The following is a 15,017-nucleotide window of genomic DNA, read 5'->3' as shown; positions in this document are numbered from 1 at the left end:
GCATACCCTGAAGCTGGGCTGGGGCTATTCCACTTTGGGGGAAATACATTCCAAGACTCACGGAGCCAGCCTGTGCCTAATGGGTGCTCCAGGATCTGGGAGGGGGCCGCATGTAAAGGGTGCTCTTGCCCTAACTCATTTGGGGTGTGATGGGACTTGCCACCGTGCAGCTATCTGAACTTATTTTCTATTGAAGTTTTCAATTTTCTTATCAGGAAGGACATGCTTCGTGTGTCTGTAACTTGCTGGGCAAAACAGTACAATAAAATGAAGGATTTTTTTATAATTTTAGAAATGGTGAACTCAGCTGCTGGTGAGAAGCATCAGAAGTGACTTACTTCACGCTCAGCTATCCCAACCTAATCTGAAACACACATACACACACAGGTCTGTGGTTCTCAGCTTTGGCTACAGTCTGAAGTCTCCTAGGGAGTTTTTGAAAATGCCACTGCCTTACTGCAGACCAGTTAAATCAGAATCTCTTGAAAGTACCTGGGCTTCAGTACTTTAAGAAATTCCCCCAGTGTTTCTAATATGCAGCCAGGGTTGAGAACCACTGGGCCAGGCTAACCGGTCATCACCACCATGTCTTCATGCCATTTCATCCCACAGCACCTGAAGGAGAAGGATGCCAACGCTGGAGTAAATGAACGGGGCTGCTCAGGCAGAGGCAGCTGGCCAGGCGTGTGTGCGTGCGTGTGTGTGTATGTGTGTGTGTGTGTGATCTTCCTGTCTGGTTTCCCAAGGGCTGAGGGAAATCAAGATTTTGGCACACCTCCCCTTCATCAGGCACCCGGGTCTTACCTGTTGGCAAGTTTTGTTTTATTGCTTGTATTGATTTGTTTTGGGAGGATCTCAGTGCAGTCTGACTGGTTGTTTCATAGGGCCTTATTGTACTTTTCATTATAGATTTATTGAAGTATAATTGACATATAGGAAACTGTACATACGTGAAGTGTGCAACTTCATAAATTTTGAAGCCAGTGGTAAAGAATCTGCCTGCCAAAGCAGGAGATGCAGGTTCAATTCCTGGGTCAGGAAGATCCCTGGGAGAAGGGACTAGCACCCCACTCCGGTACTGTTGCCTGGAGAATTCCATGGACAGAGGAGCCTGGCGGGCTATTGTCCGTGGGATCACAGAGTCCACACAACTGAGTGGGCGACTAACAGTTGCACTTTCGCTGCAGATTAGTTTTCCTTTTCCAGAATTTTATATAAATGGAATGCTAGATACTCGTAATCTTTTGTCTGACTTGTTTTTCTCAGCATAGTTATTTTGAGATTCACCCGTGTTATTGCATGTATCAATAATTAATTCCTTTTTGTTGCTGAGGGGTATTCAGCTGTGTGGACGTATCACATTTTTTAATCCACTCACCTGCTGATGGACACTGGGTTGTTCCCAGGTTTTGATACGTCTGTTAATCCCGAACGCCTAAGCCTTCCCAACCCCCGCCCCCTTGGTAACCACAAGTCTGTTTGCTGTGTCTGTGCCTCTCTATCTGTTTCGTAGATATGTTCATTTTCATCATATTTTAGACTCCACATATAAGTGATATCAGTATGGAATTTGTCTTTCTCTGTTTGACATACTTCACTCAGTATGATCATCTCTAGGTCCATTCATGTTGGAGAGCTGTCAATTGACTGCAGAGCCCTTGTCTCTATCTTTTTGTCTTTGCTGATGCAAGGTGCCTCCTTCTTTCCTTGGGGTACCTGTAAGCGAGATGAGGATGGGATTTAGGGACCAGAGATAGAAACACGTATGGATGAATGGAAGGGTGGATGAATAGATACATAAAGTTCTCCTGGTGTCTCTCTGATTTTTTTTCCATCTTTCTGTTTCTTTCCATCTGTTGTAGGCACTCAAGAAACAGGCAGTGGCCCAGATTCTAGCGCCCAGTCAAATTGCTGACCCATCTCTTTTTGAGACCTAATGACTGGTACTTTTACCCCTTCCTTGCAGGTGCCCAGACACCATGCCACAGCCCTGCAGACCGGACGTTGCCATGAAGTAGACGACTTCCTTGTCTGCTCTCTCCCCCGTCCTCACCATGTCTTCGACTCAGGGCAGTGGGGAGCACTGGAAGTCCCTGGAGTCGGTGGGCATCAGCCGCAAAGAGCTGGCCATGGCTGAAGCCTTGCAGATGGAGTACGATGCGCTGTCCCGGCTTCGGCACGACAAGGAGGAAAGCAGGGCAAAGCAGAACGCAGACCCCTCTCTGATCAGCTGGGATGAGCCTGTCCTGGATGTCTATAGCAAGCCAGCCGGAAGGCGGAAGGACCTCAAGCTGCTACGCGGTCTTTCTGGCTCCGATCCTACCCTCAATTACAACTCAGTCTCCCCACAGGAAGGGCTGTCCAACCACTCTACCTCCCGGGGCTCCCAGCCTGGCCCAGATCCCTGGCCCAAAGGCTCCCTGGCCGAAGACTATCTCTACATTTTTGATGGTTCAGATGGGGGGCTCTCCCTGTCCCCAGGACCAAGGCACAGAGAAGACTCTTCTAAGAAACTGTCCCCGCCTCCTCTGCCTCCCCGAGTCTCTATCTGGGACACTCCTCCCCTGCCTCCCAGGAAGGGGTCCCCCTCTTCTTCCAAGGTTTCCCAGCCCAGTGACATCAACACTTTCTCTTTGGTTGAACAACCTCCAGGCAAGTTGCTGGGGCCCCGGATCCTAGAGGAGGAGGAGGAGCTGGGAGGTGGGAGTCCGGGGCGGCCGCTGGGGTCCATGGACTACGACGGCATCAATGACGCCATCACACGGCTCAACCTGAAGTCGACCTACGACGCAGAGATGCTGCGGGATGCCACCAGGGACTGGAAGGAGGGTCGGGGGCCCCTGGACTTTGCCAAGGACACTCCTGGGAAGCCCGTGGCCCGGAGCAAGACCATGCCCCCCCAGGTGCCCCCCCGCACATACGCCTCTCGCTGCGCCAACCGGAAAAACGCAACACCCGGCAAGAACCGCCGCATTTCCGCAGCCCCGGTGAGGACCTCTGTTTCTTCTGTGCCCGTTCCCCTTGTCCCTCAGAAACAGAACAGTCCCTCTTTCCTCTTTGCTGTCCGAATGCAGCTCTGCTCCACCCTCACCCCTGGCCTGTGCCCCAGGCCAGGCTGAGGAAGGGAGGAAGGATGCCAGGAGAGGGAGCTCCTTTTCAGGGCCAAGTTTCGTGTGTCCCGGCCAAGCCGCCCTTGTGGGTGCGGGCGTTTCTGAATGCCCGCTTAGTGATATTAGGGGAGACCTGGGGTGAGGAGATGCAGCACTGACTCCATGGCCGAACGGCCTCTGCTTTCTGACTTTCTGCTCGGCCAAAAGTGCTGCGTGACGATGGGGTTGAGTCCCGAGCCTGACCCATGTTTGGCGCTCACGGAGCCCGTCCTGGCCAGACGTCTCAGCGTCTTGCGTGATGAACCGCGGTGCAGAGCCCTGCTGCCTCTCACCCCGAAGCTCCACTGTGCTCGCCCACCTTCTCTCTCTGCTCTCTCCCCCACTTCTCCCCGGGTCTCTGTCTCTGCCCTGCTGTCTCCTCCCTGTCCTCTGTGCGCGCGCGCGCATGCCTCGCTCTCACTGGAATAAAACATACATCCCATAAATCTACTCTCCTAACCAGTCGTCAGTTGCAATTCAGCAGCGTTAAGTACGCTCATGTTGTTGTGCCATCATCACCATCATCCATCTCATTTTGCAGTGAAAATAATTAGAAAAAAGTATGCAGTATGACAGTAATAGCTTCACTCTTATCAGTACATAGTATACAGTAGCAGAGTATTTACACAGAAGCACAGGGTAGGTTTTTTTCTTTGGTTTAAAAAGTGTCAGCAGCATCCCCTTCAGGGCAGGACCTGAAGCCTGCTTCGTGTTTCGCCCTTGGGCTCTGGAAACCCTGGCCCCAGAGGAGGCAAGAGGCACCCCTTGGCAGATGCCTTCTGTGCTAATGACGTTCCACTTCATTCCATCCTTGTTTTCTCCTTACCCATTGTCTAACGGACACTGGGGCTTTCCCACGTTACGTCCCAGTAATTGGGATCCTCCACGACTCTGGAAAAGCCACGTGGTCCTTCCTTCCTGTGCTGGTTAAGAGAGTCCCCAGAGCAGAGGCAGCTCCTGGGATAAGCTGTAGGGCACCAGGCTCTTTAAAGGCCCTGCTGCGAGAGGTGGGGCTGTTCCTGCTATTTATAGGGACAGGGAGAGTCTGTTCTTGCACAGCTGGGCCTGCTCGCACCGAGTCAGGCCACCCTGGTAGGTGGGCACCCCTGTGGCTCCCTTTCCCCCTCCCCAGCTCTCACCCTTCCCACATCCCCTGTGTGTTATCAGAATTCTTGGGGGAAACTTGATCCAGAGTCTCCTTGAGGAAGCTAGGGCAAAGCAGAGCTCTTGCCCGTTCTTAGGGGGACATGCGGCCTTGGTCCTCCCCACCCCAGCCTGGTGTGGGGGCTCACCCCAGGAGCGGGGCCCCTTCCGGCTCCCGGCCCACACCACCTCCTCGCCTTCGCCGGGCCTCCAGCGGGAGCGACCCTCCTCATCCCGGGGCTGCAGGGCCGGCTAAGGAAACGGCTGGCTCCACGTGCCGGCGCGGGGCCCCTGCTGCCAGCCTCTACCTTGCAGGTGCCCCTGGCCAGCATCGGGCGATGCCCGCAGGGCCTGCCGGCCAGGCAAACGTAAGTGGCTTTGTTTTGTTTTCTTACGGAGCCCGTGAGCGGCACTGAAAGGGCCTGCGTGGCCCTCGCTGGCCACTCTGTTTTCTGCCCCTGCCCCCCCTCCCCTCCCTGTCTGTCTCTCTGTCTCTGTCGCTCTCGATTCTGTGGGTGAGCTGCTGACAGTGGCGCTATTGTTTTGACTGGGATACAGCACGAACTTGGCAGGGCCGGGACCTCCCATGCCAACTGCCCCCACGCTGCCCTCCCCTCTCTGCACACCCTCCGTGCCTGCCCAGGGGGGCAAGGCCAGGGCCTCCATGCCAACTGCCCCCACGCTGCCCTCCTCTCTCTGCACACCCTCCACCCCCGCCCAGGGGGCAAGGCCAGTGAAGGAGGGTCACTCAGAGGAAGCGAACTGGATATTCAAAGGAGGAGCTCACTTGCTGCCATCTGCCCTGGGGCGGGGCAGGCAGGATGAGAGATAGGGCTGGTGTGAGCAGACTGGTGCGCGGCTTCTCGCAAATGGCGCTTTTCCCCGATGCCGGCTGGCGCTCCATCTGAGCCGTCACTTGGTTCCTTGTGGGTGGCCTCCCCGGGGCTCTGGGCAGGTCTGTCAGGCCAGACCTGCACCAGCCGCTCCTCCACTTTGTCCCCCCGGGGCTGTGCTGCAGGCCTTGTTGGAGGGCTGCTTTAAAACTCTCCGTGGATGACTGGACAGCCCTGTGGTGGAGGTCCTATCTGAGAATCCCAGGTGGCACACACGTGTTCTTGCACCGGAAGCGGAGCTCAGGCTGGCTCCCTGACATTCCAGCTGTGGGGGACCAGCAGAGTAAAGACCCAGGAGGACCTAACCCTTCTAGCAGGTCCTTTCCTGCCCAGAAAGCTGCTTTGACACTGTATTCCGCAGACAGCATTGACCGGGAAGGCACGTGTGTCTGAGTCACCGCCTCCATCTGTGGTCTCTTAGGCTCTCTGTGTTGGGTCCCTGGGGCTTGCTGTGGATGTTGAAGTGTTGCCCAGGGCCCCGCTTCCTTGGGGACTGTTTGGGCAATCTGCTTCCATGGGCTTCCGTTCTGGGATAGGGGAAACAGCTGTCCGCTCAGCTTCCCGCCACGCCTCTGAGAGCACCCCCCAGAAAGTCAGCCCCGGGGTCCAGCAAGCCGGGCGCTGCGTGACCTGCAGGCTTGAGCTTATTAGACACTGGCTTCTCCGGAAGGAGGTTTGGCCACACTCACATCCATCTCATCCAGGCTTCCAAACTCAGGCAAGACTTCAAGTGCTTTTTCAACTTGGCTCTTAGTCTCCCAGGACAGTATTTATCTATTAGATAAATACATTCCTGAAAGTCCCACCTTTTCCTATGCCCCTCTCACCAGGAAGCCTTTACACCCAGAGGTTAAGAGTTTGGATCGAGGAGTGGCCTGTGGGAAGGGGATGATGAGGGAAAGGCTCTGAGTCAGCTGCTCTTCTCTTAAAGGTGGGCTCCCGGCCCCACGCCGTCGCCAATGGCCATGAGCTGTTTGAGGTCTCAGAGGAGAGAGATGAGGAGGTTGCTGCATTTTGCCACATGCTGGATGTGTAAGAGTTAATGACGGGGTTAGGGAGGGCTGTGGGATGGGGAGGAGACTCGCTCCTTTCAGAACTTTCCAGGCAGGAAGAAGAGCCATGTGTAATAGATCTCAGTGATAACTATGGAGCTCTTCCTGCAGCCGGTATTGGTAGGCTCTTTTGGAGTCTTAGAATTTTCACATTTTGGACAACATTCATGAAACTTGGCTCTAACAAAGTATTCCAATCACTTCAGGAGCAGTTGCCCTTAGGAGCAAATATACCCCAGATGGAGATAAAGGGTGTAATCTTATCTGGAGCTAAAAGAGAAAGGAAATGGATCCGGAAAAATATTCCTCGGAACTTAATACGGAAAGCTGTGTTGTTTAGAATTGTCCCTAATGTTCAACTCAGCTTGAGAAACGTTTTGCGACTGTAACAAATGTGTCAAGAACATGGTTTAGCAGAGATGCTTCCCCACTGTCCCCATGCTGGCCTGAAGACCGGGAGGGCCGCAGGCGGGGTGGGGATGGAGCGGCCCTTGGGCCTCAGGACGGAGGTCCCAGCAGGCGTCTTGTCCGCCACTGTCTCCCGAAGGCACAGGTCTTCCCCTCTCTTTCTGCACAGCCTCCGATCCGGCTCTGATGTCCGGGACTACTCCCTCACCGGGTATGTCTGGAGTGCTGTCACCCCGAGCCCGGAGCACCTTGGGGACGAGGTGAACCTGAAGGTGACCGTGCTGTGTGACAGCCTGCGGGAACCACTCACTTTTACCTGCAACTGTAAGTTGGGGGGGAGGCGGCGTGGGCATCCTCAGAGGTGGGGCAGGGGTGACTGTTTTGAAACCCCAGACTGCTTCATTGGCTGGTGCTGGGCCTGCAGGGCGAGGGGGCTCAGGCTGAGCCCCGCCTGCCTCAGTGACCCCCTTGTTGCCCCCCCGCCTCACTCCTTTCAGGCTCCTCCACTGTAGACTTGCTCATCTACCAGACCCTGTGCTACACCCGTGATGAACTGAGGGATGTCGACGTGGGTGACTTTGTGCTGAAGCCCTGTGGGCTGGAGGAGTTCCTGCAGAAGTAAGTGAGCGGGTGGGGACAAGCGGGCAGGAGGTGGCACGTGTCTTCTGGGGCGCAGGGTTGTGAGAGGGCTTCGCAGGGGCGTGCTGGGCTCAAGGTCTGGCCACAGGCAGGACTCCTGCTTTCCGGGCATACTCTCAGCCACGTTGCGCTTTCCCCAGGAGCTCGGTCTTCCAGAGGGCTTGGCTGGCTTCCTGAGACAAATCTGTGGAAAGGGCTTGGAACTGGGATTGGGCAAAGATCGTATCTGCCTGCAGACTTCTGCACGTGGAGAGATGTGTGTGGGGGGCGGGGGGCTATTCTTCTCCTGCCCCAGATTACGTGCAGTGTCTTTACGGCCGGGGGCAGGAGGAGGACTGGGCAGAGTGCCCCCAGGACCAGGGGTAAGAACCACAATTGCTCTCCTCCCCCTTCCTCTGCCAGCGAGCCCTTGCCCCGCTGGCATGTGGGGCTGGCTGTCCTCCCCACCAGAGGCGCGCCTCCAGCACCCGTCCATTCGGCGTCCTCTGCAGCGAGCAGCCTCACTGGAAAGTCTGATGGGGACCAGTCTTCTTTCCACTGCGCCGGGCTCTGGGGGGCTGGGCTGGTGGAGAGGGGGCTGCACCCCTCGGGTGGCTTGGCTGTGTGGCGGGCTGCAGAATCAGCCAGAGGTCAGCAGATCAGGAAACAGAGAGATCTTCCCTCCCCCTCAAGCTTCAGCCACCTGCTGCCCTTGTCCCTGGCCACCTGGTGCAGCCGATCCTGGGAATGGGGAGAAGAGGCTGCCTCTCAGGGCTGAGGGGCATGTGGGGAACACCGCCACTTGCTCCTTCCCTTCCATGCAGGTCGAGAGGCAAGGACGCCTAATCTGTGACTAGTGCCATTCTTGGCTGGCTTCTCAGGGGTATTGTGGGCCCTTCCTGTCTCTGTGCCCTCAACAGGAAAACTGAGAGAAAAGAAGAGGGCAGGGCCCTACGTGGCACAACTCCAGGGAAGTTCAGTGTATACTTACTTTCCCCCAGAAGAATAAAAGGGGCCCCAGGCTCAGGGGCTCCTGGCAGAGAGCCCCTGCCACTGTCGGAAGGAGCAGTGGGCACCGTGGGCACCTAAGCACAGCGGGTTGGGGTCTGGCTGCCTCTTAACTGGTTGTGAGACTCTGGCCCTCAGCTTCTTCTGTAAAATGCGGCAAGGGTTATAGATAAGAACACCCTGATGAGCAATCCCTAAATATTCCCAGAGAAGGACCAGTCTAAAGAGAGGACCCAGGTCAGCTGGATACTGCCATTTCCTTTACGGCCTCTGGTCCTTCAGCCCCTGAGTTCAGAGGTGGTGGATAAGTGGTCAGGTGCCTTCTTCTTGCCAAGACGCAGGGGGAGAGTCGCAGGCGAGGGGAGCAGGATGGTTGGTCCTAGGGTCAGGCCTGCCTCCCTCTACCTGGAAGGCACGCGGAGGAAGGCCTTCCACAGAGAAAGTCAGGCATGCTCCCCAGGGACTTGTGTCCATCACTCTCCCCGGGGACTTGTGTCCATCACTCGTGGTCCAGGAGCCCTCCTCCGCCAGGGCTCGTCTCTTCCATCTCGTGCAATAGAAAAGCCCAGGCCCCTGAGCACCTGCCGTGAGTGGAGGTGGGAAGGCCCCTCCAGGGGCTCCAGAAAGCTGCTGCCTCCCAGGAGGCCCTGGGTTTCCTCCCCTGGCCTAGCAGAGGGGCTGACGCTGAGGGGGAGTGGCAGTCCAGGATGCAGGCTGCCCCGATAAAAACCTTGAGATGGTCCCAGGGGAGGGCTGGGTTTCCTGCCGCCTCCCCCACCTCCGCCGCCTCTTCCTTCCTCCCAGGCACTCCTGCCAGCCCCGCCCCATGGCCCAGCCTCTCCCACCCCCAGGTTTCGGCTGCCACCCAGTCTCAGTAGGGGGGGGGCCCAGTTCAGAGGCTTGGCCCCTCTGTATGTGGACAACCCACTTATGTCCTAGCGGCCTGGCCTGGCCGTGGGCCTGGGCCCCTCCATCGGCTTCTGCACAGAGCCCTCTGCATTGCTCTCCTCGCCGTTTCTGGCCTAGACTCCTGACTCTGCTGAGGAAGGAAGTCCCTTTCCGGCTTCTGTTCCCCAGCTGCTGGGACCTGGCCCAGGCCTGCCGAGCTGGCCTGCAGGGGGGACTCTGTCTGCCCTTATCCCAGGCTTCCTTTCTGACCAAGATTCGACTTGGGGCTGGATCACCGGGGGACCCCCTAGTGCGCCTTCTCTGGAGCCTGGGCGGGGTAGGGGCATGGACGTCTCGTGTGTTGTCCTCTGAGCAGGGGTAATGGCATGTAGGTCGTCTGTAGAGATTATATTGTTATTCACAGTCACATGACCCACAGAGGGAGGTGAGAAGCAGGACTTTGGTTGGGGATAGTTCCACCTGGAATCTTGGTGGGTTTGCTTGGTTGGCCTCGGCACCCCAGATGGTGATAGTGAGGAGTGTGTGACTTAAGACCACAGTGTGGGGGGACTTAAGACCGCCTGTGCTTACGCTGGCTTCTGATCTGTCCTATATACCAAAGTTAGGCTTCCCTGGTGGCTTGGTTGGTATTGAATCTGCCTGCAGTACAGGAGACCCAGGTTCAGTTCCTGGGTCGGGAAGATTCCCCTGGAGCAGGGCATGGTGGCCCACTCTAGTATTCTTGCCTGGAGAATCCCACGGACAGAGGAGCCTGGCAGGCTACAGTCCACGGGGTCGTAGAGTTGGACACGACTGGGCAACTAACACACATATATACCAAAGCCAAGAGGAAAAGTGAAGTCGCTCAGTCGTGCCCAACTCTGCAACTCCATGGACTGTAGCCCACCAGGTTCCTCTGTCCAAGGGATTCTCCAGGCAAGAGTACTAGAGTGGGTTGCCGTTTCCTTCTCCAGGGGATCTTCCCGACTCAGGGATTGAACCCGGGTCTCCTGCATTGTAGGCAGACGCTTTACTGTCTGAGCCGCCAGGGAGGATGGAGTTTAAACACTACCCCTGAGAAATCTCTGTTCCCTCCTCTCTCCAGAAGTTCCCACCCCTGGAGTTGAACCAGTGATAACGGTAATAAATACCTAGCCAAGTTAGTGTTTGTGCAGACCGAGGGTTAGCGGTATTAGGTGGCTTTTCTTTAGATACACCTCTGCTTCTTTCCCTGAGTTCTGCTGAGACCTTTCCCAGCAGCCAGGGAAGAGGGCACGACACAGATATACTGCCCTCTCCCGCCTCCCCTTCCTCTTGTTTCTCTGGCCCCTAGGCTGAGGTGTGCACTTCCCTTGAAAGTTCCACTGAGTCTCTAGGATGCTAACGGCCTTGTCCCTCTGTCCCTCCAGCAAGCACGCCCTGGGCAGCCACGAGTATATCCAGTACTGTCGGAAGTTTGGCGTCGACATCCGGCTGCAGCTGATGGAGCAGAAGACCGTGCGCGGTGACCTGGCCCGCACGGTTCGTGTGCGCCGGGGAGGGTGGCCTGCATGGGGACACGGAGCACGCTGCGTGGGCCTGGGGCAGGAGTGCGGGGCTGCGGTCGAGGCAGCGCCCCTCTCTGAACAGGGTGCTCCTCACACAGGTGAACGATGACCAGAGCCCCTCCACCTTGAACTACCTCGTCCACCTGCAGGAGAGGCCAGTCAAGCAGACCATCAGCAGGTGAGAGCGGGTGCCGTCCTGGATGGGGGCCAAGCAGAGCGCGCGAGGGGACCCTAGGGGCACCCCTGCTTGCCTTTCTGCCGGGGCCCGGGCTTCTTGCAGGTGGCGGGCATGGGGTCCAGAGTCTCACAGGAGAAGATCCCCACTCCAGGGTGTGTGATGTGCCTTCCCTTAGTACTTTACTACGCTCTCCAAGTAAGAGGGGGCCTACAGAAGGGACTTCTGGCCTTCAGTCTGCATGGGACAGACAGGAAGAGCGGAAACCCCCTTAAACCAGAGCCTGATTCCTGAGCTGAGGAGGAGGAGGGAGAACATGGGTCTTCCAGAACCCTGGATCTGTCCTGACTTCTCTTCTGACGTTTCCCTGTCCCAACTCCCCAGGCAGGCCCTGAGTCTTCTGTTCGACACTTACCACAATGAGGTGGATGCCTTCCTGTTGGCTGATGTGAGTACAAATTCTGGAGCTGGCCCAGCGGCCCCAAACTTCCTCCTGCCTCTCCTCCAGTCCTCCTGGGATCAGTGAGCACTAAGGGGGTCTGGAGCGGACCCTGAAATCTGTCAGCAGAGCGCTTTTCACTCCTCCAGCACGTGGGCGCACCAAGACTGCCGGCTGCCGGGCGGCTGGCAGGTGTGTTGAGAAGGGTTCTGCTCCTCTGTGGGAGCAGGTCAGGAGTCATTCCGGGATCTTCTCTCTGGAGCACAGCATCTCCAAAGCTAAGAGACATAGAGTTGCTGCCCCGCTGCAGAACTCGAATGTCCTGTGAACAAGGCCAGGAACCTCCCATGTGCTGAGTCACAGGTGGCAAACCATCCGGAGGTGGAAGATCCCAAAGGTAGGGAAGGGCCAGGACTCTCCCCACTTGGATTCACAAGGAGTTTTAAGCCTCAAAACCATAAGAATAAACATGTGCCCCACATGCTGTGACGGAGAAGGCGATGGCACCCCACTCCAGTCCTCTTGCCTGGAAAATCCCATGGGCGGAGGAGCCTGGTGGGCTGCAGTCCATGGGGTCGCTAAGAGTCGGACACGACTGAGTGACTTCACTTTCACTTTTCACTTTCATGCATTGGAGAGGGAAATGGCAACCCACTCCAGTGTTCTTGCCTGGAGAATCCCAGGGACGGGAGAGCCTGGTGGGCTGCCGTCTGTGGGGTCGCGCAGAGTCGGACACAACTGAAGCGACTTAGCAGCAGCAGCAGCAGCAGCAGCCGCATGCTGTGAATTTGAAGAAAATCACATAGTGGTCTTCAGAAACAATCCCTGTCTCACTGATGCTGTTTAAATGGTGGTCATCCTTTTGGGAGAGCTGGATATAGCTTTGTATCTAGCTCACCCCTCCACTGACTGCCAGACTCCCTGCTCTAGCATCCTCTGCTTGGACCTTTACTGTGATGAGAGATGAGTTCTCTGAATGCCTCTTTTGTACTAGTCTGGCCCTACGTTAGTGGCCGCTGTGGGTGGAGAAGCATAAGAATTGTGTCAGGCTTCCGGGAGCTTGTGTTCCTGCCAAAAGAATGAAATAGTAACATAAAGCTATTAGTAGACAGAACAGGTTGGTATTGGGTAATCAAGGGCTCTTTGAGAGTGATGTAGAGGGGGACTGCTAGGCAAGGCTCTGGGAAGGAAGTGAGAATTTAGCTAGTCTGTGATCTGCGTTTACTTAGGTAGTCAGGGCAGGGAAGGTGAAGGGATTCCACAATAGAAGGCCGCTGGAGCCATGGTGCAGGGCATGGCATGGCCGTGGGGCTGAGATGAGACCTCCGGGACAGGCTCGACGCTAGTGGGAGAATAGCTGTGTGCGCAAACGCGCCCCTTGCTCTTCATTCTCTGTGCGTTGATTTTATGAAAACTGCACGTCACCCTGGTGAGACCCCGCATGTGTCTGTGTAGTATAAACAGACGAGTGGACAGAGGGAGGCTGGAGATAAGATAAGGTTCGGTGAGGATGGCTGAAAGCATTGGGAAACGTGGGCACGGCTCCTTTAATTCATCAGGAGCTGTGTGATATTCGCTAATGCTGGGTGTCTGAAAATAAAGCATGGGTCCCACAGGTTACCCTCCCAACCTGTTCCCCTTCAGCACTTGCCTGCCGGCCTCATTGTGCTGCCTCCCACAGGGGGACTTCCCACTGAAGGCCGACAGGGTGGTCCAGTCCGTCAAGGCCATCTGCAATGCCCTAGCTGCCGTGGAAACCCCTGAGATCACCAGCGCTCTCAACCAGCTGCCCCCCTGCCCTTCCCGAATGAAGCCTAAAATCCAGAAGGTAACGGGGTGCAGAGTGCTAGCGTGGGGAAGGAGGAGGGGAGTAGCCCGGGAAACCAGGTGGCGGGGTGTTCACCTCCTGAAGGGCTCTTCCCTCCACCTGCATCTTTCATTTCTGCACACTTGGTCACAAAGTTCCTGGGGAATGGGGGCCAGGTGTATCTCCTTGCCCTGAGTCTGAGCGTGGGAAAAGTATATGTATATATATACTTTCAATGCTTTGGGGCCTGCCACCAGGACTGAGGCCAGGAACGCAGGCAAAGGCTGCTCACAGTCACAGAGGCACTGCCTGGCGGTTCACATACCCACTGGGGTGCAAGACCAGAATCTGCTCGAGCCTGGGACGGGAGGCGCCACGGCGGGGGCTGCGTGCTGTGCAGACAGGGCCAGACGCACCGCAGGCGCTGCGCTCTAACGCTGTGGCCCGAGGGCTGCACGGGCTCATTTAGGTGGATGCAATGGCTGTATCCTGGCTCGTTTGGGTGGATGGGAGGACTGTGCCCTGGCTCGTTTGGGTGGACGTGACAGCTGTACCCTGGCTCGTTTGGGTGGACGTGACAGCTGTACCCTGGCTCGTTTGGGTGGACGTGATGGCTGTGCCCTGGCCTTTGGGTGCATGGGAAGACTGTATCCTGGCTCGTTTGGGTGGACGCGACGGCTGTACCCTGGCTTGTTTGGGTGGACGGGAGGACTGTGCCCTGGCTCGTTTGGGTGGACGTGACAGCTGTACCCTGGCTCGTTTGGGTGGACGTGATGGCTGTGCCCTGGCCTTTGGGTGCATGGGAAGACTGTATCCTGGCTCGTTTGGGTGGACGTGATGGCTGTGCCCTGGCTTGTTTGGGTGGACGGGAAGCCTGTATCCTGGCTCATTTGGGTGGACGCAAGGACTGTATCCTTGCTCTGGCTCATTGTCCGTCACACGGATCTGGTACAGACTGTCACTGTATCCTCCCTGGGGAACCTCTGGTCCTCGAATTTCGGTCCAGCCTGGTCCAGATGAGGGCAGCTATGAAAAGCTGTGACGGAAAGGACTGTGGCCCTGAAGCTCCCCTTCTCCTCCTTTCTCCCCAACAGGATCCCACCGTCTTGGCCGTGAGGGAAAACCGAGGTAAGGGACCGCTCTCTTCATGCGGGTGGGGAGGGTGAAAACCGCAGGCTCTGCCCAGATTCCTTTTTCTCCCCAGCTCCCTTGATTTATAGGTCCAGTCTGCCTCTGTGTGTGTGTTTTCCTATATGAGGTGTGGACACAGCTGGAGAGCACATTTCCTTCCACAAAATGTTTTTGCATTATTTTTCCTAGTTATTCCTATGGTGTCCCTGGGAGATGGAGATGAGTTGGTATAAGTGTGGGGGTGGGCATGGTGCCCCGGCTTCCAAATGGGAAAACTTTCACTTGAGTAGGTTGTAGGCTCATAACCCCCATGTTTCCAATTTAGCAGGGGCCTAGGACGACAGTGATAAAGAATTTGTCCCTAGGATCCCCTCTTGAGTCTTTCAAGCAGAATGCTGCCCATATCCTAGAAATATGTTGCTCATATCTCCAGGATTCTTGATCAGTGATTCCCAATCTTTCAGATTTCGTGGACCAAAAAGCATTATTTCGGTGACCAACATACAATTGTTGGTCTTATTTTGCTAAGCGGTGCCTTCCTAGTAACTGATAACTCTTATTCCGACTATTTCCTAAAAGAAAGGACATTTAACACAAAATAAGTAGCAGCGCATATAAATAAGGACGGTGTTTAGAACTGAGCATCTTCCCCTTTATGAGCCTGCTTTCCCCATTTCAGCGCAGACGTGTGGCTGGCAGCCCCAGGCAGTGCCTTGCCCACGCAGTGGGGCTCACTGCCCCTCAGGGCTCTTCCTCCTG

The 15,017-nt window shown here is 56.1% G+C and overlaps 1 protein-coding gene across 8 annotated transcripts in view; it reads left to right on the top strand.

Annotated features, from left to right (window-relative positions):
- The window catches only part of PIK3C2B (phosphatidylinositol-4-phosphate 3-kinase catalytic subunit type 2 beta), a 68,691-nt gene that overhangs the window by 18,329 nt on the left and 35,345 nt on the right, over nucleotides 1–15,017 (top strand). For 6 of the 8 annotated variants that reach the window (XM_042256937.2, XM_042256934.2, XM_042256935.1 and 3 more), the window contains 9 exons: nucleotides 1,967–2,987; nucleotides 6,117–6,217; nucleotides 6,815–6,969; nucleotides 7,143–7,263; nucleotides 10,569–10,680; nucleotides 10,805–10,884; nucleotides 11,266–11,329; nucleotides 13,002–13,148; nucleotides 14,222–14,255. In XM_042256937.2, coding sequence (XP_042112871.1) covers nucleotides 2,055–2,987; nucleotides 6,117–6,217; nucleotides 6,815–6,969; nucleotides 7,143–7,263; nucleotides 10,569–10,680; nucleotides 10,805–10,884; nucleotides 11,266–11,329; nucleotides 13,002–13,148; nucleotides 14,222–14,255 — 1,747 coding nt within the window. In that variant the 5' untranslated portion in view covers nucleotides 1,967–2,054. Of the gene's footprint in view, nucleotides 1–1,966; nucleotides 2,988–4,202; nucleotides 4,661–6,116; nucleotides 6,218–6,814; nucleotides 6,970–7,142; nucleotides 7,264–10,568; nucleotides 10,681–10,804; nucleotides 10,885–11,265; nucleotides 11,330–13,001; nucleotides 13,149–14,221; nucleotides 14,256–15,017 lie in introns of those variants that run through there. The other 2 variants (XM_042256940.2, XM_042256939.2) reach the window with 2 other exon arrangements.

This window comes from Ovis aries, chromosome 12, assembly GCF_016772045.2.
Source record: "Ovis aries strain OAR_USU_Benz2616 breed Rambouillet chromosome 12, ARS-UI_Ramb_v3.0, whole genome shotgun sequence".
NCBI lineage: Eukaryota > Metazoa > Chordata > Mammalia > Artiodactyla > Bovidae > Ovis > Ovis aries.
Note: the sequence above shows the minus strand (reverse complement) of the source record. Positions and strands in the feature narration are given on the sequence as shown.